This window comes from Puma concolor, chromosome F2 (genome assembly GCF_028749965.1).
Source record: "Puma concolor isolate L17-30 chromosome F2, mPumCon1.1.hap2, whole genome shotgun sequence".
In the NCBI taxonomy this organism is placed as follows: Eukaryota; Metazoa; Chordata; class Mammalia; order Carnivora; family Felidae; genus Puma; species Puma concolor.
In genome coordinates this window covers 2,838,040-2,861,993 of record NC_141684.1, presented here as the reverse complement: position 1 = coordinate 2,861,993, position 23,954 = coordinate 2,838,040, and the positions used below count along the sequence as shown (strand labels likewise).

The 23,954-nt window shown below is 60.2% G+C and overlaps 1 protein-coding gene and 1 long non-coding RNA gene across 5 annotated transcripts in view; one reads left to right on the top strand and one right to left on the bottom strand.

The window, feature by feature from the left end:
- Window positions 1-589: 589 nt before the first annotated feature.
- SLC45A4 (solute carrier family 45 member 4) overlaps window positions 590-23,954 on the bottom strand; it is a 79,375-nt gene continuing 56,010 nt past the window's right edge. For 3 of the 4 annotated variants that reach the window (XM_086695396.1, XM_086695393.1, XM_086695394.1), the window contains 6 exons: window positions 8,766-8,954; window positions 6,631-6,810; window positions 5,013-6,049; window positions 4,308-4,407; window positions 3,084-3,295; window positions 590-1,147 (listed from right to left, as the gene is read on the bottom strand). In XM_086695396.1, coding sequence (XP_086551522.1) covers window positions 788-1,147; window positions 3,084-3,295; window positions 4,308-4,407; window positions 5,013-6,049; window positions 6,631-6,810; window positions 8,766-8,954 — 2,078 coding nt within the window. In that variant the 3' untranslated portion in view covers window positions 590-787. The other variant, XM_086695397.1, reaches the window with a different exon arrangement.
- LOC147571796 (uncharacterized) lies at window positions 11,938-16,991 on the top strand. Its single transcript, XR_015246767.1, has 2 exons — window positions 11,938-13,855; window positions 16,705-16,991. It is a non-coding gene; the product is annotated as an uncharacterized LOC147571796 (long non-coding RNA).

Here is a 23,954-nt window from a genome sequence, read left to right as displayed (position 1 = left end):
CGGACAAAGACGACGGGGTCAGGGGGTCGGGGGGTCGGGGGTCGGGGGTCGGGGGTCGGGGCACGGACACGCGCGTGCACCTGCCTGGGCCCTCCCTCCCCCGGGTGCTGGTGGGGGGCGGCCGCCGCCTCCCGTTTGCCCAGAGGCAGGGCTGCCCCACGCACCATCTGTCAGAATCTCTGAGGACAAGAGGAAATGCTGTTTCTCCTAAGAAAACCAGTTTTGAAAGGAAAACTTTTCTTCTAAAATAATCATAAAGGAAAATACTCTCCAATAGCTGCAGCACCAACAAGACAGGAGATCTGACAGAAAGTCCAGATACCTGCAGGCGTCCAGAGAGAACGTGATAAAGAGATTTTAGTCCCGGACTGCGTGACTGCCACCTGGAGTACTCAGGTAACAAACGGCAAAGGACAGCAGGTTATTTTGGTTTGCAATTGTAACCTTAGAAATGAACATCTTATTTTTCTCTAAACTGCTTGTCGCTATTGTAAATCTGGTTTATAATTTAAAAACATGCAGAATAATATACCTGCAGAATGAAAGAGGTGAAATTACAAGATCTCTTTCAATTAAAAAAAAAAAAAAAAAGATTTCAAATGATTTTCTTTAATCGTGGACAAAGTAATTAGCGTGGTGTTTTTGCCTAGCGGCCCGACCCTACCCTACAGCTACCGCGTCTCCATGTCTCGCGAAGGAACTGTGGCTCGAGCGCGGCCACCACCGAAGCAACGGCGACCGCCTCGCCCGCCACCCCCCCTGGAATGTGTGCGCGCAGGGGTGAGGCTCAGACCATCGACTCCGTCTCCACCTTCCTCGGCTGGCCCTCCTTCCTGGTCAGCCTCAGGACGGTGGGCTTCTCGCCGCCGCCCCCGCTCTCCCCCGAAGGCTGGGAAGACAGGCCTTTCTGCTCCTCCTTGACCTCTACCGACACGTCTGGGTAGATCACCAGGAACGTGGCCGTCAGGAAGCCCAAGAAAGAGCCCACGGAGGCCACCATGGGGATGACGCGCACGGTCCCGACGGCGTCGACCACACCCCCGAGGGCGGACGCCACCAGGATCTGGGAGATGTACACCTGGCAGGAGAGGATGGCACAGTCTATGCCAAAGCCACGCTTGGAGCTCCCAGGGCTGTGGTGGACGTACTGCAAGAGAAGAGAGCAGGACAGTGAGGGCCGTGGGGCGGTCGAACCATCAGCCAACATGCCCGTGGCTTGAATATTAGCTCAGAAGAGTCTGGAAACGCAACTTGCCTTCCTCTCAGCTGCTTGGCGACCACTCAGCCTGTCTCCCCGACCCCGTCCCACTTCTATTCAACACTGTATTGGAGGTTCTGGCCATTGCAATAAGGCAAGGAAAATAAATAAAACGTATTAAGGATTGGAAAAGAAAAAATGAATCTCGTTATACGCGGATGATGTGATTGGAAATGAAGTCCAAGAGAATCTATCGGTATGCTGTAAGAATTAACAGAAAAACATACCCTATCTATGGACAGAAAGGCTCATCACTGGAATGTTTTTGAATCCCCCCAAAATTGATCTATGTGATCAGTGTGTTTCCAATTAAGCCCAGAAGCTGATTCTAAACATTTAGATGAAAAGTCGGGTCAAGAACGCCCAAGACGATCTTAAGGAAGAACAAAACTGGAGGACGCACACACTACCAGCTCCTGGGTCTTACCACAAAACGACTTAGAACAGGGTAACCCTCGTCTGAGGACAGACCGACCGACGGAAGAGATACAGGGAGCAGAAACACCACCCCCCCCCACCCTCGATGGGGACCCGACATAGGACAAGGACGCCACCAGAATGCGGGTGGGGACCACGTGACCCTTAACGTTAAGCGGCTACCCGTCCGCGGGAGAACGAGGTCACACTCTTCTGCCTCAAACCACACACACGCACCCTGCATCCCAGGCGGACCGCAAGCGCGCACGGGACGAGGGCGCCGCCAATGCCACTGCCAGCGGAACAGGGCGATACCCGCGGCCATTCGGTGCCAGGGGCAAAGGAGTAAAGAACCGCCCTCTGCAAGCACAGGAGGGAAGCACGGGTGTGAAGTAACAGCAGACGTTCCAGGCACAAAAGCTTCGGACACTGGCCAGGGGGCCGCGTGGTGCTACAGCCGCTGGGCCGAGGGCCAGCGTCACACGGCTGCCTGGTCTGCGCCGTTTTTTCAGATTTGTTGCCCAAAACTCCACTGAGCTGTTCATTTACAACCTGTGCTCTTTTTCTGTAGTCACGTGACATACTCTGACCCAAAAGCTTATTTAACAAATAACGCTGTGATTTCGATTTTCGTTAGTCTGGTATTTGGCAGGTACCTAATCACGGTGGATTAATTTTGCTTTTATAATTGCCCAAGGGAAGATTAAACACAGTCTAGGTGTAGAGGGCAAGAAACAGGAGCTTTTTGGGGCTGCTTCCTTCACTTTCAGGGTCATGGTCTACACCTGCACTGAGGCCACTGAGCACTGTGAAAGACGGCTGGTCTGAAATGAGAGGTACTGTATGCACGTGGGAATAACGGTTTTGGAGGTGCTGAGATACAAGACTATGCTGCTGAAGGGACTTCACCTCTTTCCTCCCTGTTTACACACAGCCACTCCAATGCGGACCGACCCAGGCGGCTCACGCTCTACTGGACGGGACATGCTGGCCCAGCTCCCCTCCGCAGGGGTCTGTGAGGGGATATTAGGGGGCAGGCAGCCTCCTAGGTGCCCGACCCAAATCCCTCAAGAGGCAACCGACGCCTCCAGGCAGGTGCCAGGTGGGCCAGGCCACTGCAAGAGCAGATCCTTTGTAGCCAGGAAGCCTGTGCCCCGGACCGACCCGAGCAGGTGGCAGCTTCGCCGGTCCCTTCAGGACCAAAGACCGGGGCGGGGGATCGTCCGTACCCCAAATGCCTCCCAAGTGCAAGGTGCGGAGATCTGCCTACAGACGAGTGGAGAACGAACGTGGGCTTTGGAGCCGAACGGGTCTGACGCTCTGACCTGGTGTACCTTTCAGGCGGGTGACCTTGCGCCCCAGTGCCTCATCCATGGCACCCCTCCCACCCGCTGCCCCCAGGACGCACCTCCTTGATGTCGTGGTACTGCCCGAGCAGGGCGTAGGGGCAGTAGGAGATGCTCATGGAGACGATGCCCATGGTGCTGATCATGATCATGGCGACGTAGACGTCGGCGAACATGGCCATCACGGCCGTGCCGATGGAGAAACCCAGCGTCCCCAGCACGTAGATGACCCTGATGCTCAGGTCGTAGTTGTCCAAGTACTTCTGTAACAGGGCTGTGGAGACAGCGTGGCCACGGGACAGTGACCGACAAGGCCCTCAGCCGGACACTCGCCTCACTCCTGCCGGGCTCCCTCCACTGTCCCCGGCCACCTCTGCCACCCCGAGGCCCTCCTCCCACCACACCGCTGCCCGCCGGCCCCCACCACGCTCGCAGCTCGCCCCTGTGCCTCCCTCAACTCCCGGGGGCTCCAGCATCTCAGAAGGAAGTCCGCCCTCCGGGTCCCAGAGCCCGTAGCCTCTTTCTGCCCTGCAGGCCGGCTTGGGCCCAGACCCTTCCCACCAGTCCAGACCCACTCGCTGGCCTTCGCCAGCCTCATGCCCAGTCTTGATTTGGAATCTCAAGTTGTGGCTCGTTTCCTCACAGGAGAAGCCTGGGTCCAGATGGACGGACTCCTGCTCATTCTTCCCGACCCAACGGCTTAATGTCACCTCCCCCACGAAGTGTCTCCGGTGCCTTCCTGGGAACTCCTCTGACGGAGCACGGATGATGCTGCCTGTTGGTCAGGCTGGCTTCCCGCTGCCTTGTGGCCTTGACCTTGGAAACCCTCAAGTCCAGGCCGGGCTGACAGGAAGCTGGAGGCCTCCTCCACGGTTTGGAGTAGAGAGTGGGCAGGACCCAGACCAGACCTGGTTAGGAGACCCCCGACCCCGACTGCGCCCACGTCCAGAACGTGTGCCAGGGCGTGCTGCTCCCAGGAGTGAAGCCTGTCCCCTCCCTCCTCACAGACAAAACCACACCTCCAGGGAAAGGCCTCTGCTCTGCGACAGGCTGCTCCCACAGCCCCAGGCCCCAAACACGCCTCACGCCTCCACCCCCGGGCTCACAGGGACAGCTCCTGCAGGCCCACCATCGCCCCGAGCCTGGCCCTGTCCAGAGCCCCCCCTGTCTGAGGAACCCCTGGACAGGAACTAGCAGGCGGAGGGCAGCCCGTGTGGGGTCTCGGGACGCCCCATCCTAGACTCTCAGGTGCAGGACGCTGTTGCCCCCACGTGGGGACCGCTTACCTGAGCAGATCGCGCCGGTGGCCGCGTAAATCACCAGGCCCCAGCACCCCAACTTCACGCCGGCGTTGTAGGCCTGCCAGGCGGTCGAGTTGGAGGGGGCCTGTTCCAGAAATGAAACCGGGGATCAGGGCGGCCAGGAATCATGCGCCACACTCTTTGGGGAAAGGAAGTCACTTTCCCTCTCAACTTGCAGGCGAGCCGTTTACTTTGAAACCAGCGACAGACACTACCATGATGGGACGCTCCGCCACAGTACGGCCGCTCCGCTCGCAGCGGTGTCTGCAACCCCTCCCAGCCTCACACCTGCCCCGCAGGGCAGCTGGAGGGTGAGGGACCGCGTGGAGGCGGGGCCGTCTGGCCCAATTCCAGGCAACACAGCACAGGCGTGAGCCAGGCCACAGGGGACAGAGGCGGGTCCCTGTCCCCAGCCACCACCATCTGGGGCAGGGTCTGTGCACGGCAATCGGGCCCGGGAGCGGCTCCTCCCCCGTGACGCCCTTCTGGACCCCTAACCACGGCACCAGGAGCACGCGCCGGCCGATGCCCACCGTGGGCCTGCCCCCCGGCCGCAAGGGCGCCGGGGCACCAAGGGGGAGCGGGCAGCGGACGCAGCCTCCCCGACGCGGTGTGCCGGGCCGTCGGCACTGCCGGCTGCCCCCGCGTTGCCGTCCCTCCCAGCCCCAAAGCGGGGCCCCGGGCACTCACCTTGGGGTCCCCTTCGAAGATGACCTGGCCCATGAAGTCGGTGTAGAAGACGGCCTCGGCGATGACGGAGAACCAGGTGAGCAGGTGGCAGAGGCACAGCCGCGTCAGCTCCTTGGGCATCTTGAGCATGGACAGCCAGAGCAGCCGCACGGTGGTCTCGCCCTCCCCCTCCTCGCTCTCCGTGTCCCCGCTGGAGGTGGTGGCCCCGCTCTGGTTCCGGTGCCGGCACCGCTGCCGCTGCTGCTTCTGCAGGTCGTACAGGTCGCTCATGCTGCGCGAGGGCTTGATGAGGACCACGGCGTTGGCCCGTCGGTAGCGGTAGCAGTTGGACCCGATCTTGCCGTAGTAGGAGAAGGTGCTGGAGGCCTGCCGGTGGAACATGTGCCTCCGCCGCCTCATGGAGCCGGACGCGGCCGTGGGTTTCGGGGCCACCCTGGTGTAGCCCCCGAGGCTGTCCTTCAGGGGAGAGCCACTCCCGTTGGGGACTTTGGCTTCGTTCAAGTGATTATCGAGCAGCGTCGCGTCCTCCTTTGCGGTTTCCCTGAGCACGGAGGCCAGGCGGTACGGCCTGGTCCAGGGAAGCTCCTGGCTGCTGCTGCGGGGGGTGCTGGGGTAGGAGCCGTCGTGGAAGATGGAGGGCTCGATGTCGGGCAGGAAGGGCAGCTCGGGTTCCAGGTCCAGGGCAGCGTCCGGCACGTGCAACACAGAGTCGCTCTTGCTCCGCACCATGTCCACACCCAGGAAGTCCAGGGAGAGCTCGTGCTCGGACTGCACCTCCTCCGGGAACAAGGCGACGCCTCCATCCAGAACATTCACGCGGGCGGCGGGGGGCAGGGTGCCGGCCGCCTCCCCACCCCGCTCTTGCGGGGGGCTGTACTGCTCTTCCTCGATGCTGAACAGGTGCAGGGCCACCGACACCACAAAGATGATGGCCGCGAAGAAGAAAAGCACCTGGTTCTGCGTCCGGAACCAGTCGCCCAAGAAGGTCTGGGTCCAGTCCAGCCCCCCCAGCACATAGCCGATGGCCCCGCCGAGGCCTGAGCAGGCGAGAGAGACAGAGGAAGCCCGTGAGCGGTGTAAGGTGCCTTGGCACCGCCTCCCGAAAGAAGAGGAGAGGCTAGGAAAGATCTAGAAGGTCTTTCACCCTTAATCACAGGCCAAGGGCGCCACTCATAGCTATGTTCTGGGTCAGCACAAGTTTGGGGGCTGGAAAGTGAGAAAATGGGAGGAAAAACAAGACAAGAAACTACAGCTGACCTTAAGTCTGGCGTTTTGACCTAAGAGACTCCTGCCTAAGGAACCAGAAGCAGGTATCCACCAGGATAGGAAGCCGATGGTTGCCCACAACTCCGGGCAGCACTGACTGACACCCCTTAAGCTCAGGAAGCCGCCGTTCCCAACGGATATGAACGGTACCCAAACGCAGGGAGAGACTAGCACCGGCCTGCCCGCCACCTCGCCCACCAGCGGCTAGGTAAAGCCATGGCAGGCCATCGAGTCCCCCCCCCCCCCCCCGATATGCGGAGGAGGGCCTTGGGAACAGCCTCCCCTAGCCAACCCCCACTGGGTGAGGTCTGGGAGGGTGAGGGCCAGGGCTAGGGGTGGGGGGCGCTCTCACCGGCAGAGAAGGCGTGGATGTTGAGGGCCATGTCCTGCTCCTCACTGTCCACCACATCCAGCAGGTAGGCACGGATGGGGCCCTCGGTCGCATCGGCGCTGAAATCCAGGATGACCACCCCCAGCACGGTGAGGACGATGCCAATGGGCTGCCGGCTGGGGACATCGCCGAGGGACAGACCTGACCGAACACATGGGAGCAGGCAGATCTCAGCCCCTCGGAGCAGACAGTCGCCTCCAAGAGGAGACAGAGGACACTGTCGCCTGGCCAGAAACAGGTGTGCTCCTTGGCACGGACTTTCGGGACAGAAGATGGGCTTTGTTTTGTCCATTTCTGTTATCTGCTGGGTTATTTTTTCTTCCCCCATCACACGGGCTGTCCGGCGAACCTGAGAGAGCTGACTTACGTTTACGTTTTGTGGCTAAGAGGAAAACGGTCCTTCTGCCCACCTTCCCTGGCGAAGGAGGGCCACGTCTGAGAGCCCTGACGGAGCGTCCGTGTGACACAGTCACACACACACGTGCGCACACCGCGGGGGCGCTCCTTCCGCGCATCCTGAGCGCGTGAGCGGCCTCCCCCGGCGTCCACACGCGTCTCCTCAAGCACGCACTGTGGTTTCACACCTCCCGAAGGAGGATGGCTTGAGCCTGTCGCGGTTACTTTCCAATTTGCTTTAAGGAAAATTAAGCCTTGAAGGCCAACGCGGATCTTGTTTCGTAAGTCAGACTGCACCCAAGAAACCCGAGCAGAAACACGGGCTAACGGTCCTGCGTGCCGGTGACGGAACTCGTGAAGCACTCATCACCTCCCCCGGGAGCTTCAAGCGCATTCTCGGGCGGCCTGGGTGCGGCTCTGAGGAGCAACGCACGTGACCTCACTTCTGGCACAATCTTTCCCTAAGTAGGCTGGAAGCGGCCAAAGGAAGCTACATTCACACACTGCGTCGCGCCTGCCTCGGGGGAGTCTGCCCTGAACCCCAAGACTGGCTGGCACCCTGTACCCGAGGATGTAGAGGTTGGCGGGGGGGGGGGGGCGGGGGAGAGGCACACGACCTGGGACCTGGGAACATATTAGCCGCAGCCACAAGCAAGCCCACTGCACAGGAGGCCCAGGGAGGATGCCCGGGAGAGTGTGAGCACGGCAAGTGACGGGGCGCCAGGTGAGGGGCCGGACTCCCGAGTCTCTGCACCGCCACGTTCCCGCAAGAACGCCCCACAGACACGGCCTCGAAGACACGACTTTCTCTCTGGGTGAAAGTGGCGAAGGGACACGCGATCTGCAGGCTGAAGGGGACAGCCCGAGAGAGCCCGCAGCCCCGGGTCCACAGCTGACGGCAAAGCAGCACCCCCGGCCTTGGGGCCATAAGACGTCGCGGCTGGAGGAGGCCGCCCCGCACGAGGTGGCTGGGTGCAGCTCGGGGAAGCGTGTGCTGCCCGGTGCGGTGGTCCTTCCTCGGCCCCAGCCTGTCCCCACACAGGCCTCTGAGAAACTGGGTGTGGCTCTCGCTACCCCAAAAGGTGTTCTGGGTGTTCCCACATCACTGACTTCCTTCTGCAGACCTAGGCCAAACTCGCGTACGTCAGACCCAGATGAAGCCTCCGTCTTCAAAAGTCATTGCCAGAAAACAAGGTTTTTGTTTTTAACAGTTTTGACGGACTCCCTCAGGGCAACAACTATTTTCCCACATACAGCTGCTTTAATTAAAAACAAAACAACAACAAAAAAGGCAGAACAAAACACGAGTACCCGAAGCAGAAAAACAAGCGGCGAACTGGGTCTGGACATTTTCAATACCAAGTCTGAGAAAAGGAGAAAACAAAGAGAGAATTTCTGAAATGATGCTGGAAACAGGACGTGGTGTCAGATAGGCATTAAAAGCTGGGTCACAACAGGAAATGCTTCCCTGTGAACAGGTTCCCACGGCTTTGCTGCGTGGGGCCCGGCTCCTCGAGCGGGGGCCAAGTGTGCCCGGGGGCGGGGGCGGGGCCCGGCCAGCCCCGGAAGCGCCGGGCCAGCCCGCAGACGGCCGGTCTCGGCGCCACGGTGCCACGCGTGTTCTGTGGAGCAGAAAGCCACGCGCAGCCAGGACGCGAGTGCACACAGTAGGGCGCGTGGCGTGGCGGAGGGGCACTTACCGATGGCAGAGCCGTTCAGGAAGAGCGCCACGCCCAAGAGCACGCCGATGCACAGGACCAGGATGAAAGGCCGCCGGCGGCCCCAGCTCAGGGTGCAGCGGTCGCTGGCGGAGCCGATGATGGGCGTGAAGAAGAGGCCGAGGACGGGGCTCAGGAACCAGGTGAGGCTGTAGTACTGCTCCGGAAGGCCTGCGGCAGACACGCGGCGGGCTGTGACAGGTGCACCCCGGGCACCGGGCGCACGCACACACGCAGGCCCCGGCCTGGTAGAGACCCCTCAGGGTAGAAGTGCCCACCTCCGAAGCGGGCAGCTCTGAAGACTGAATCCCAATGGGGAAGCACCAGGTGGCCAGAGGCCGGCACCCGGGCCTTGGAGCAGACGCCCCGGGACCCGCCGCTGCAGAGTGTAACAAGCAGAGCTGGGACCGGCCGTGCACACGTGGAGAACAGGCACCCCCGGGCGCCAGCGCGGGGCCAGGCCCTCTCACGCCACCCGCGCTACTCAGCGCCATCTCACAGGCACCGCACACAGTGTCCCCGTCAGCCCGGAACCGAGGCACACGGGGAACACGGCCCCAGAGTAGCGAGGACCCACCCTGCTGTCCCTCCGGGCCGCGCGGGCCGAAAACGATCCCCAGAGTCGCCCTGAGGGGCCACACAGCCACTAGCGTGCTACACGACCCCAGCGGTGGGCTTCTGCGCGGCCACCGAGCAGCCAACGAGAGGGGGAGCATCGGTACGTGTTTAGCTGGAGCGAAGGTGCTCTTTCTGGCCCCCGGTACTCCCTCTCATCCAATCCTCCTCACTGCCCGGGGAGGCAGGGACTCTCGTGCCCATTTTCCAGGAGGGGAGGACAAAGTAGGAGGCCCCCGCCTCCGCTATCGCTATCGCACAGACCCAACGCCACTGCCACTGGAAAGGCACGCTCGTGCGGCAGAGCCTGCATAGCAGCTGGGTTGCGCAATGCAGCGGTGCACGAGCCGGGCCCCGCACACGCCAGCCGCAGGAGCACACACAGGAGTGGGCTCCATTTACACGGAGTCTCTACTGGCAGAAGCCAGGGTGGCGGTCGCCCCTGGGAAGGGCAGGGGCTTCGGGGTCGGCCTGTTCTGTTCTTGATCTGGATGGGGCTCGCTGGTGACAGGTCACCCCGCTGGAGACTTCCGTCACGCACCTCTCTGTGTCCTACTTCAATGAAAAGTTTACTTAGAAAATGAAAGGTGCTTGGGCACGCCAGCAACCCCTTGGCTAGTGCCCCGAACCACCGCGGGCGCCGGGAAACGGGGTACCGGGGCGCATTAGAGCCAAACTTGTGTGGCAGGGCGAAGCACCGCCCGCATCGTCACCCACGTGCCCGCACGCAGTCCACGATGCGAGGTGTCTGCTTTGACCTCTACGCCGCAGAGAACGTTAGGAAGGGTGGTGAATCGTGCTCGTGTTCCAAGTGAGCAGAGACAGCGTGCTGCTGCTCCAGGGAACGAGAAGCTACGAGCGCTACGGTCTCTCGGCAGGCCTGGGGCCTCGCCCCTCCGCACCACAGGCGGGCAGAGGGGACATGACAGCCGCCCAGGCCGGCCCCCAGTGCCCACGTGCAGGAGCACGTTGTCCAGCAATGCGATCGCCGGAAAGGACTGCCGACCAAACCGCTCCGCGTGGACGACACAGCCAGCGTTTCACAAAGAGCGGAAAGCATTCTCACCCCAGGGTTCACGGACTCCGAAGGTGGCTTTTAAAACGGCACAACTTGGGGCGCCTGGGTGGCGTAGTCGGTTAAGCGTCCGACTTCAGCCAGGTCACGATCTCGCGGTCCGTGAGTTCGAGCCCCGCGTCAGGCTCTGGGCTGATGGCTCAGAGCCTGGAGCCTGTTTCCGATTCTGTGTCTCCCTCTCTCTCTGCCCCTCCCCCATTCATGCTCTGTCTCTCTCTGTCCCAAAAATAAATAAACGTTGAAAAAAAAATTTTAAAAAAAAAAAATAAAACGGCACAACTTCACCCACACCGACCGGCCTGGAGGCACGCGGCCCCCTGCAGAATCCACGTACGCGCACACCAGGCCACCTGCCACTCCTGGCCTCCCTCCCGCGGCCTGGCCCCGCTGCTCCAGGCACATGGGAGCGTGGTCTCTTCACACCTCCTGCAGTCTCCCCCCCACCCCCGCCTGGTTCCTGTTGCAGCTCCGAGGGGGGCACCCCCTAGAGGCCTCCCCACCCAGCCACCTGTACGGTGTACATTCCTGAGAGTGGTGACTGGCTGACCTGTCCCTGCGTGGCAGGGGACCCACAGAGGGGCTCCAGCTTGTCGTACTGCACCACATCCTGAGACGCACGCGTGGGGCCGGCTGGCCAGCCAACCCCAACCACCGGCCCTCTGTTAACCCATCCCTGGGCCAGCCCATGACCCCCCCCCCCCCCCGTCCGTCCGTCCCTGGAGGGCCCTCACCTGCCAGGCCTGCACCTGCCCCAGGATACCAGATCCTTCCAAGACCCCTGGGCCCCCAACAAGCCCTCCCTCTCCAGTGAGATGAAAAGTACTTCACCCGAGCACTCGTGCGGCGCGACCCCTCGGCCACAAGCCCTCCATCACGCTCCTGAGGTCTCCTCTACCTGCTGTTGCTACGCTCACCCCTGCCGACTCACCCCTGCCGACTCGGGCTCCCTGCTGGCACAACAGATCTTGACCCGCCCGTTTTCAACCCACCGTGTCCTATTTTAAGAGTGCTGCTCTTGGGGCGCCGGGGGAGGGGGGGCTCAGTTAGTTACGTGTCCCACTTCAGCTCAGGTCATGATCTCACAGTTCGCGAGTTCGAGCCGGGCACCGGGCTCGCTGTTCTCAGCACAGAGACTGCTTCAGCTCCTCTGTCCCCCCCTCTCTGCCCCTCCCCTGCTCATGCTCTCTCTCAAAAAGAAACAAACACGAAAAAAGAAAAGGGTGCTGCTCTCAGACGGTCCACATCAGTGGCTCTTCAACCGTTCTGCTGATCCCTTCTCACTGCAGTGTTTTGTCCACGTACATGTAGCGTGACTCCTTACACGGCTGGCACCACAGGGGCCACATTACTACTTGCTTTCTGTCGGCCCCCTCCTTCCTGCCCACTTTTGGCTAAGCGGACTGAATGTTGTTTTGCTGCACTCCGTTTTAATTTATACGCTGGCTTTTCAGCATTATCTCGTAAGCAGCCGCTCTGCAGAGTTCGTGGCACACTGGTTTCTCAGTCTGGGGGTGTCAGCGCAGCACAACAGCAAGAACATTGCAAACGTCCGCATGTGGTTGCCCCCAAGTCCCTTCACGCTACAGGCGGCACACGCATCACCTCTCCAGACAGCGTAAACCCCCGTCTGTGCTGTGGTTTTTGCTTTCGGCCGTCCGGCGTATTTCAAGGGAACGAAAAGGAAAATTCCTCTTTTATTTTTACCTCCCATTTAATCATTTCTCGTCTTTTCCCTTCCTTCCTGAAGACCTGAGTATTCACACGGTGCCACTTCCGTTCTGTCTGAAGGACTATCCTTGGGTGATTCAGCACTTTACAGAAATCTGTTGATGACAAATGTTCGGCTATTGTAACTAAAACCTCTTTATTTCACTTCTATTCTCAAAGGGTATTTTGGCCGGATAAAGAATTCTGGGTTAACCGCCCTGCCCCCCCAAACTCTGAAGAGATCGCAGTTTCTGCAGAGAAGGCCGGGACATCTCATGTGACCGTATATACGGAATGGGTCCTCTCTTCCTCCGGGCGCTTTCAAGATGTTCTCTTTTTTGTTGGTTTTTAGCACCTTGACTACCATGAGCCTAAGCGAGGTTTCCTTTTTACTTCTGCCTGCAGCTCACGGAGCTCCGAGAATCTGGACATTGAAACCTTTCACCAAATCTGGGAAATCTTCAGTCATTTCTCCACACTGTGTGCCCCATCCTGGCTCCTCTCTTCTGGGACTCTAATCAGTCACGTGTCGGTCAGACCCGCTGCTTCCCGAGGCTCTGCTGGTTTCTGTTCCTGATCTCATCCTCTCTGTTCTTCATTGCCAGTCATTTGTCAACCGGCTCATCCTGTGCTGCGTCTTCCTTCTGGCGTCCCCAGTCGCCTCTTAATTTTCCCAGATACTGCATTTTTCAGTTCTAGAATTTCCATCTGGTTCTTCTTTAACAGTTCCTGCTTCTCTCTGGAGCTTTCCCACTCCCACAGGAGCGTGTCTTCCTGTGTCCTCGAGCACACTTCCTGCGCCCGGCTGAGGCTTCCAACACTGGGGCCCAATCTTGGGGTCGGTCTCCACTGCGGCCTCGTGACCGAGGGTCACAGTTTCATCCCCCGAGAATACTGAGCTGTAGACGCTGTGAATGACCAGGTGTAGAGAGACTCTACGCTCTGCTACATTCTTCTTTCTGGGTATCGATACCTTTATTTCAACAGACCGCTAACTGGCCGGACTCAGACGCAAAACTCTCCCCTGAAGCAGGAGCCGGCAGAAATCTCCGTTCCGTTCTTTCAGCCTCGGCCGAGCTGCTTGAAGTCCAGCCCACGGCTGGCACGTTTCAAGCATCAGCAGACACGTGAGAAGAGAGGACACAGGATTTGGGGTTCCCCTGGCTCCAACTCTGGCCTGAACGCTGTCCCTGGGTTGTGCAGGTATCGAGCGTTCTTAGCTGCCCCGTGTGGCACCGAACAAGGCCCATCTGCAGGCTAAAGGCCGTAAAACGATGGGAAACCACCTAACGCCGTTCCCTTCTAGTTTCTGGCATTCTCCAGTGGCTTCAGCGAGCCGCTTTTACGTTCTTCCAGAATTTGTTAACGGCGGCAAAGCTATTCCAATAGGAGCCACCATGCCGTATCTTCTGCTCGGTTTCTCAAAATAAATAATTATATTTAACTTCAAATAATATTTCATATACTAAACGGATTTAACAATATTTACTTTAAATATTGTTTCAGCTGACTCTTTCACAGCTCCTTGAGGCCAACAGCACTGCCTTTACCAGAACTCAGCCCCACGTCTCCCGGCCTGCTTCAACGCGCGGCGAGCTCGGCCAAGACGGGGACCAGGAGTGCTCTGTGCCCTGCTGGCTAACGGCAGGAAGGCGGGGGACCCACGGCTCACGTGGTGAGTGACGGGTGGGCAGGGTCAGCTACTGCCACCAGCAGAACCCAGACAGTCCAGGTGGGAGACTGGCAGCTAACTGGTGGAGGGGACGGCTCCCAATGTCCTGAGTTCACCAGGCCACCCGTTTTCCAGCTTCTCGATGTCCCACTGAAGAAGACAATCTTGTGATATGATTCACGGGGCACAGTCCCATCTCATTTATCCTCACAGGCGGCCAGAGAGGTTGGCTTGGTGTGCCGGCTGCACCTGCAGGGTGGGGAGGTGTGGGGGGCCCTCGGGGCAGGAAGCTAAGGTTGAGATGACGAGGGCGGAATAAAGGGGTACACGGAGGACAAGAGCAGAGCTCCGGCACACGGGTGTTGACAAACATACCACCCTCTGGACCCCAAGATGCGGCCACCCAGGGACTGTGGATGGGTGTGCGCCCCTACCAACGGGCCTCTGACGCCAGCCTCACTGCATGCACGGGCACCAGCTCCAGGACCCACGGCCACCATGCTAACAGGCAGAGAGGAAGCTCCAGGGAAGAAAGTTCCTTAAAGACTCACTCTCAGCTGGAGAGACATAAGCAGTGGCCCAGCACTTCCTTCTGGCCGCGGTCAGTCATTCCTACGGCCGTGACCTGGCACTGAGAGGCCACAGAGAACTGTTTGTGCGTAATTCCTCCTGAACTCACACAAACACCCGTAAGCATCCTGGCGAGGCCCCGTGTCAGACAGGAGCCTCTAAGGACCGGCTGCCGAGGACAGACCCCCCCCACCTGGGGTCGCCCCGACCCCGGCCCTGGCCCCAACCCACTGTCGGCTAACCCGCCGCCCCCGCCCCTGGCTGATGGGAGACCAGGACCGCGTCCTGAGAAAAGTCCTCAAGGCCAGCGAGCGTGAGACACAGCGGGGTCCGGCTGGCGCAAAGCCTGTGCGCCTGCCCAGCACAGGCTACACGCCATTGACACGGGTTGAGACGCTGGCCGTCCAGGTGACGGGAAGCCACGCCACCGAAGGCACCCTCTGGAAAACAAGGCCTCTTGCCCTTTTGCGGCGGGGCCGACGGCAAAGGCGGGAGCCTGGCGCTGCCACAGACGGGGACGCCCAGAAGACCCTCAGGCGTGCTCACGCAGCAGCTCGCGCTCCAGGCAGCACGGTCCCTCCGTGGTCCGCACCGGGCTGGTGGGCTGATGAGCTGGGAGACGGCAGGTGCGTTCGGGCGCCCTGGCAGCCGCGTGGTCTGTGCGAGGCCGGGTACGTGCCAGCGCGCGGGGAGCGGGGAGACCGCGCGCAGCGGGAGCGTGGCCAGCTCACTTGCCCCAGCCAGTCGGTGAGGCACTCGCGGCGCGGACGACGCTGCTCTGAAGTCGTCCCTGCGCCTCCGCCCGCCCCACGGCATCCCTCCAGTGAGCTGTTCCCGGCGCTGTCCGCGGCCTTCCAGGCAGGAACACCGGGGCGCCCCCCGCAGATGCCCAGGTGGCCCCCCGGCCTGTGACGCCGGCACAAGAGCGTGGCGGCTGCGGGGGCAGGCGTCAGAGACGAGCACTGGGAAGTCGTCAGTCCTTTCTGAGAACAGGCACGTGACTGAAACCAAACAGTTCTGCGATTCAAACCCAAATCTTAGAAGCACGAGGACACCGGTCGAGCCGGGCGCCGGTCGGCCGCTCACCCCAAACCCGTGTTCCAGTCATGCAGAGTGCTGGCCGACATCGAGCGAGCAGAGGGCTCTGGGCTGCGGGCAGGGGGGCGAACCGCCCGGCCCCTCTCTCGCCGCGAGATGCGCTGCTGTGGCAGGCTGGGGGGACATCCTCTCGCGAGGGTGCTGGTCCCCGCGTCCACCCCTCCACCTGCCGCGGTCTGGCCCTACCCCCGCAGCCCTCCCAGATCTGCCCTCTGGGAGGACGCCAGGGTCGCCTACACGCCAACTGAGCCGGTCCTCGTGAGCTCGACTCAGCCGAAGCCCCAGGAAGGCAGAGTGCTGGCCACATGCCTGGCATTCAGCAGGCACCAAAACCGCGGGCTGGATGCGGCCCCACCCCACACCCCAAGCACCACCCAGCCCGGTGCCCCTCACTCTGGCTGGACCCTCCTCCCCAGGGGGTGACCCCCCCCCAAAATCCCTGTCCGCCTGGAGGTCCCACCCCTTGAGTACAGGTCCGCCGCTGCTCCTGTGCTGCCGACCCCCAGCCCTCGGTCAGGCCTCCCACCTCCTCTCGAACCCCCGCTAACTCATCTCGCCCCCTGCCCTGCGTCCAGGGCCGTCTCCTCCAAACACACCCCAGCTGCAGCTCTCTGCTCAGAAGGCTCTGCTGGCTTCTCGTGATCTGAACACTCGGGGTGGGAAGTCTGGGCTGGATCCTGCCCTGTCACACATCCTCAGAGGAGACCTGCCCCATCTGTCCTCTCCAGTTGGACCCCCCCAAAGTGTCCTCCCATCGAGAAAACCGCCCCCAGAGGGGGTCGCGGAGCAGAGGCCAAGGAAGGCAGGAAAGCCCAGGAGGAGCAAACAGGACCGGTGGCCGTGTCCCCTCAGTTTCGCCCTCCCCAGGCCTCCCAAAGTGAACTCCAGGCCGCAGAGCAAGGGTGGCCCGGCAGGAAACCCCCGGTGCCCCCGAGCTGAGCGGCCGTGGTCAGGGGAACGGCTGGGGCGGGGGGGCCTCGGAGCTGGGCACTGGCTTTCTTTGTCGAGCACGTGGGCGAGAATAAACATTTCCCATCACGTCCCCCGGGCGGCCCCACGAGCGAGCGAGCCGGGTCTCTGCACAGCCACGGCCGCCGCTGGGACGCCTCCAACGGCGCATTTCCCAGCACAGCTCTAAACAAACACCATACCGCCCGTAGTAAATAATTTTTGTTTTCTCCCAGGCAAGAGTTGAACAACAATGGTGGGACCAGGAAGGCTCCCCGTTCACAGGAAATGCTCGGTGTGTCAGCATCGGCGGAGGGCCGTGTGAGGTCACGGGCAACGGCGACCACGCTGGTCACGCGCGGCGGCTCCCATTCAACGCGACGTCTTTTTTGATAAACTGGTACTTGTGGGGGGAGGGCGGTCAGGGGAATGGGAAAGTTGCCTATAAACGTTTAACAAAAGATCTGAACCGGGAATGGGAAGGTACGTTCTTTCTTTCAATAGACAAAGCCTCCCACATCAAGATATGTTTGTGTTCTCAGACAAGAATTTCACGATAACGTTTAACTCGTGAGAACGAGCGCTCTGTGGGAAATGCCCACCAACCCCGAGTGACCTCGGATGAATGGAAGTCGGCAAGCCCTGTGGGGAACCCCGCTGAGGGCCCCGGGCACCCCCAGAGACAGGCAGCGGGTCTGCAGCCCAGGGCGGAGGCCACCAGCTCTGGAGCGCAGGCCCGAGGGAGGAAAGGGTCCCCTGCACAGGGAGAGTCTACACTGGGCAGAGGGGGGCAGACACTCCTCCAGCTGCCCGGAATGTTCTAGAATCTCAGAGCCACGGGAAGGTAGGGAGTGGGACGGAGAAGAAAGGGGAGGAAGCTCAGTGCTTCTCCTAGGACCCCCCACCCGGAACAGCAATTGGCGGTTTTAGGTGGGGAGGAACAGGCTTTGAGTGCCGCCTGCTTGTGCAAGCACAGCCCTTCCCAGAAGCTGGACTCCAGCCGGGCCTGCCGTCAGAGGCTCCCCAGCACCTAGGCTATGTTCCCCCCATGTTATCCTTCCTCACCGGTTAAAGAGCAGGCTCAGACACCCAGAAGTGCAGTCCTCAACCTGGGCGGGCTGCGGGGGGGGCGGGGGGGGGCCAAGGGTTCCCTCAAGATCAGGGACAGATGGGAAAGCGGTCAGTTCGTTCATCAGGGGTTTCCTGTGGGTCGATTATAAAGAAGGTTACAGGGTTGCCCAGGAGGCTCTCTGGGGCTCACTGTGCCACGTCAGAACAAGTTACTTTGTTTGTTTAAATTTTTTTCTTAATGTTTATTTATTTTAGAGAGAGAGACAGAGCATGAGTTGGGGGGGGGGTGCAGAGAGAGAGGGAGACACAGAATCCAAAGCAGGCTCCAGGTTCCGAGCTGTCACCACAGAGCCCAATGCGGGACTCGAACCCACGAACCATGAGATCATGACCTGAGCCGAAGTCGGACGCTTAACTGACTGAGCCACTCGGGCGCCCCAGAACAAGTTACTTTGGACGAAGGCAGGACTTCAGAAATTGTGTCCTTCAAACTTACCCAGGGCTCCACTAAATTCCAGTACTTTCTGAATCATCTTTCTTCTGGTGAAACAAGCACTCTCCAGCCCCTGTGCTGGCCCTGAAGCTAGCTGTTTCCAGGGAATAAATGTGCACAGCCTGCCCCACCCCCCAACCCAGCCCCACACCAGGGGCTCCCGACACCTCCGCGTGGGGGGCGCTGGTCCTATTTCAAACAAGGATGAGACTCATCAGCCTGGCTGGATGTGCTTGGTGGGACACTGAACCTCTGGAAAGTTAGGGGCGCAAGCCTCCCACTGCCCGGAACCCCTCGGGAGCACCTCCTACTGACACAACCGCCTCATGGTTCTAGAAAACATAATGCAGAAGCCTCTTCATGATGGCACAGCCAGGTCACCTGAGTTTTACAAGAAACCACAACGCACTTGGCCTAAGACTCCAGAAGCTTCCTGCAGTGCACAAGACGCACGGCGTACCCCACAGCCATGCCCGAGCTCCCGGGTCAGGTCAGCTGCAAGTTGCGGCCACCTCTCACAGCTACATGGCTTCCAGAAGCCAACGGCCACCCACTGAGACGTCCCAGGCCTGGAAGGAGGGCAAAGATTCTTCACGGGAGACGGGGCAGGCTCCGCTGAGCTCCAGAGGGACATGTGGGCTCTGCAGCCCGAGGCTCTGGGAGCACCCGGCCTTGAACACCCTGTCCCCCATGTAACCTAGACATACGGACAGAGGTGGGACGTCTGAAGATTCAACAGGAAGACAGAGTGCATAGCTCAGTACCTGGCACGGGGCCGCTCCAAACACGAGCGTCCCTCCCGTGTCCCTGCAGCCCTGTCAAGCTTTCAGGGGGGCAGGGAGTTTAAGATGCTGGGAGGACACCTCGAGAGCTCAAGTTCTCTGGGAGTCCACTTGCTCTCAGGAAACGGGACATATGGGTGCCGGCCAGCCGGCCGGCCCTGCACACAGTGTGAGTCCTAAACCTACTCCTTGAAATCAGCCTCCCTGGGAGGGGACCATTTCTGGAACAGGAAGCTCCCGTGTGCCTCAGCTGCTGCAAGGGAACGTGGGTCACCCCGGGAGCACCCAGCCCTTCATCTGGAAGGCCCGTGGGAAGACAGTCGGGCGCCTGGAAGACACCCGCCACTGACCTGGCAGCCCCATGTACCCACGGGATGCACCCCGAGTCATAGACAAACACGGCTGAGGGCAGCTCGGGGGCCCAGTGTGGGCCCAGTTCCCAGAGGAAGGCTGGGCGGGGGGCTGGAGGAGCAGAGCCGAAGCCAAGCCCCCCTCTTCTGGGAACCACTCCCCTCCCCCCGCCCCGAGCATGTTCTCAGAAGCTCCACCGTGGACCACAGCGGCCCCCCACCGGGCTCCCTGGCCTCCTTCTGTGAGACCAGACACCTAAAAAGTTTCATGCCTAGGCCATGGGGACACTGACGTTTTCCTTAATTCCTGGAAGAAATTGGCCCGAAACATGGTAACAGGGCGACCACATGCCCCTGTGCGGGCAACAGGTGAGTGACAGGGACCCAGGCACTGTGGTAGGCACCTCCGGCTCCAGGAGGACACGGAGGGGTTTCCAGTAGCTCCTGGAGCCTCACTGTAGTCACCTGGAGGATGGGACAGCGACACCTGAGGGCTGAATGAAGGCAGCTGTGCGTGCAAGTCGAACACAGACTGTCGAAACAAGATGTTGTCAAGTGGAGTTTTTAAAACCAAGAAGTAGACACTGCAGCTCACTGGAGGCTGAGAAGCACCCTCAAGGTCACGAGAACAGCCCCCACCACAGACAAACCCAATGACTGCAGGCCTGCACATCGAGCTCGCAGGCGCGGGGCCCGGCCACCGTGGGCTCAGCGTGGGCTCAGCGGTCCGGGCCCGGCCCCCCAGCAGCACTCAGCCTCAGGCGGGCCGGCCCAGCCTGCTCCAGAGAAAAGGACCAAAGGAAAACACAGAGCCACATCACGTCCCACACTAGCCAGCCTCGTCCGGGACCTCCGGGGACTGAAAGGTAGCAGGTGAGGCGAGGCCCAGTGAGGAAGGCAGGCTCTGGCGTGAGGCCCCTCCCCACCGTGACATCCGCCTCCTGTTATCACCCTCAGCGTCCCACGTGGCCTGGCCTCCCCACCTATACCTGCCGTTCACCACGAAAGGCTTCCCAAAGCAGTCGGAAAACACGCCAGCTACGAGCCCAGGTCCCGAACAGACGGGACAGCTTGCCTCTAGAAAACTCCCCTCCGCGTGGCCACGACCAGGGCCTTGACAGACTGGCCTCCTGACGGTGCTCGTCCGGTTCCCCCGGTGGCTCCCCACACCGGGCTCGGTTCAGAGGCCTCCTCCCAGCAGCTAGCTTCCCGGGGCGCTGCCGTGTGGGGGCCGGTCCTCTAAGCGCCGGCCCGCCCTCTGGCAAGGACGGGAGGGTGCACACCGCCTCGCCTCCAGTGAAGGCGAGAGGCCGGGGCCCAGAGACACAGGCGACCCGCGCACTCCGGCTCCGCTCTCTGGCCCTGCGGAGGCCGGGGTCCCGCCCCGCGGGAGCACCTGCCAACACCAGTCGGAAGGAAACCAGCAGCGGGGCCCCTACTCTGCTCAGACCCCACCCCCGCCTTGCAGGAGATGCTCGTGAGCCCCGTCTATAAATCCTGAGTGTCGGGTCACAGCAGCACAGAGAAAAAGCACCCAAACCCACAACGCGGCTGCGTCTACACAGCCCGCGCATCCGGCTTGGCCCGGTTAAATCCTGCTTGGCTGTCACAACCTGGCAAGTGTGGACAGAATATGGGGAAGCGAAGGCCTTCCGCTCCCCCGGCGGGGGCTCTCCGGGACGGCTAGTAACTGATGAGCAAGCTACGGGCCCGGGGCCTGCTGTGACAACAGGGAAGTGTTCGGAGCCCGGGCCTCCCCGGGGCTCGCGGAACAGGAAGAGCGTGGGGCGCAGCACAAAACTGCTGCTGGGTCAAAACTACCACCAAAACAGGCAGCAATTGTCCTTAGTCATGGTTTAAAATGACAGCAAAAGGTACACAGGTGTAAGTCTAAGAGGAACTTAAAGTAGAATGTAACTTGGCTAAAAGTGAGAAATGCCGGACCCCCCACCCCTCCACCAGCCCCCGTCCTGCTCTGCCCGCGACTCCGGCTGGGAAATGCAGGCCCACGGGCGGGCAGAGCCAGCTGAACCGACCACGGAGAGTCCCCGCCGGACTCCGCCCTCGTCCAGCCCTGGTCACCGCAAGCTGAAATTCGGATCTTCAGTCTCTCCACCCCGTTTTCCATTCTGTGACCCACCGACCTCCGTCCAGAGTTGCAGACGCAGCACTTGTAACAAAGTTACTTCGGATTCTCAACGTCATACTGAGCTTTCTGTGATGTCCCCCAAATAGTTCACAAGCTGGAAGATACATCCATATCCATTCTTCATTTAAATGGGGGACAAACCGGGGCGCCTGGGTGGCTCAGTCAGTTCAGCATCTGACTTTAACTCAGGTCATGATCTCACGGTTCATGAGTTCAAACCCCGCATGGGGCTCTGTGCTGACAGATTCTCCCTCTCTCTCTCTCTCTCTCTCTCTCTCTCTCCCTTTCTCTCTGCCCCTCCCCTGCTCTCTCTCTCTCTCTCTCCCTCAAAATAAATAAATAAACTTTAAAAAAATTTTTAAGCCTCTCTGGGATTCTCATATTTTTTTTGATACATGTTTAAGGAAAATGCTGCACATTTACAGTGCTTCCCTTGCGAAGTCAGCCTTGAACACCCCTCTGGAGACATCAGGAAGACACTCAGCTGTGCTCACCTGAGGAGCACACGGGTGCCACAGGTCACCCCAAACCCACACTCGGGGAGTGGGGCCGCCTGGTGGCTTATGTTTTCAACACGTTTGTAATGTTTGGTTAAAATGGATTTAACTTCTTTTTGGCTTTCGCTGTAAAGTTCAACCATCATTTTCTGCAGGAACGGCTAGCTTCGCTTCTTCTGTCCTCTTGGACCGCGTGTGCATATGCTCCGTGTACAGTCACCACAGTTTTGAGAACCAGTCTGCTAAGTCTGGAAACGGCGATGGTATGTCGCCTACTATTAAAACTTCTATGGGGCGCCTGGGTGGCTCGGTTGGTTAATTAAGTGTCCGGCTCTTGATTTCAGCTCTGGTCATGATTTCAGAGTTCGCTGAGTCCAAGCCTCATGTCCAGCTCCACACTGAGCCTGCGTGGGATTCCGTCTCTCCTCCTCTCTGCCCCTCCCTGATCACGCACAAGTGTGCACGCGCGCACACACACGCTCTTTCAAAAATAAACAAACAAACAAGCAAGCCCTCTAAAAACCTCCTGCCTTACCAGTGCTCATATGCTCAATACTGAAGAAAGGCGCAACTGCCCAGGTTTCTCTGTAAATAACCTCCTTGGAGTGGCACTTAAGGTCTCCTGTGATCTGACCCCTGCCTCCCAGAGGTCAGATCTCGGCTCACATCACTCACTCTGCAGTGGGCCTCCACCCCTGTGCCACCGGGCATGCCACACTCTCTACGACTCCCCCCACAAGTCACAGCCCAGAATGCGCTGACTCACCCTTGCTTCACCCACTGACCTCTACTTACTCTTTGCAACAAGGAGGCCCAGTGTCTCTCCACGGCCTGCTGACTTCCTGTCCCCTGTGCCCGGGAGGGCAGCCTCCTGTCTTTGCTGTTCCCATGCTTGCCTTCAACAGGGCAGGCCACAGCTAGTCCCCTAACTGTCCTTCCTAACCTTGCTCCTCCGGCCCATCAATCACAACCCTCACCAGGCCCTGGCGGAGCACCCAGCACGGGCAAGCCCTGGAGCCCGGCTCATTGGACAGATCGCCTCCGTGCGGGCCTTCCCTGATCTGGAAACATTTGATCCCCGGAACCAGGGCTCCGGCATTGCGCATTTACTCCCAAACCCCTGACCTCAGCCAACTGTCGTGGCCACACGGCCTCAGCTCCATGCGACTGTAACCCGGCCACCGCGGCGGCGGTCCCCACGCTGGGGCCAGGCCCAGCACCAAGCAGGTAGGCGCTCCGTGGGTGCTGAGCAAAGAGGAACAGGCTTCATAACTCCTTGGGAAAAATGACTACAGCTGACGTTTCATTGTTTCTAAAATAACAATGATCTGAAACACAAGGAAATCCCGACTTCCCAATCCAAACAAAACAGTCTTACACAAAGTTTTTCAATTATTTTGGTCAAAATTCAGGAGATTCTCACCAACTCCCGCCTACGTACATGCCTTTCCTTCTGGCACGTGGCCTGTTTCCACAGTCCATGAGGACGGTGCTCTGGAGGCACGGTGAGGGTCCCCTGACCCCGGGGGGGCGGGGGGGGCTTTCCCGGGAGTCCCAGGCGAGGACAGCATGCCTGCGGGTGGTGGAATTCTCCAGCACTGGAGAGCGCGGGCAGTCAGCCGTCTCCAAGCCCGGGCCCCGTGCCACCCTTCAGGCTTCCTCAGTCTCGCGTCAGCAGGAAACCCAGTGTTTAGCTGGACGTTCTGTGGGGCCCGTCCTATTTTTTTCCACATTTTAAAAACTGTGGTAAAAGACAGATAATACTGACCGCTTGACTCGTTTCGCGGCGTGCGGTTCGGGAACGTCGGATACGGTCGCGCTGCTGCACAGCCATCGCCGCTGTCCGTCCACCCAGCACGCTTTCATCTTGCAAAACCCAAACTGTCCCCATTAATCACTAACGCCCAGCCCCCCCCCCGCCCCCATCCCCCACCCTCCATTCTGTGTCTCTATGAACTGGACCCCTCGGGGTCCCTCAAAGAAGGGCAATCACGCAGGATTTGTCCCTTTGCATCTGGATTGTTTGCTTAGACTAACGTCTTCGAGGGGCCGTCCAATTTCAGCCATCCACCGTCCTCGCCCTCCCTGCCTCCAGCGCCGCGGCCCACCCTGGGGCGACGCTGGGTGCGCCTGCCTCCTCGCTC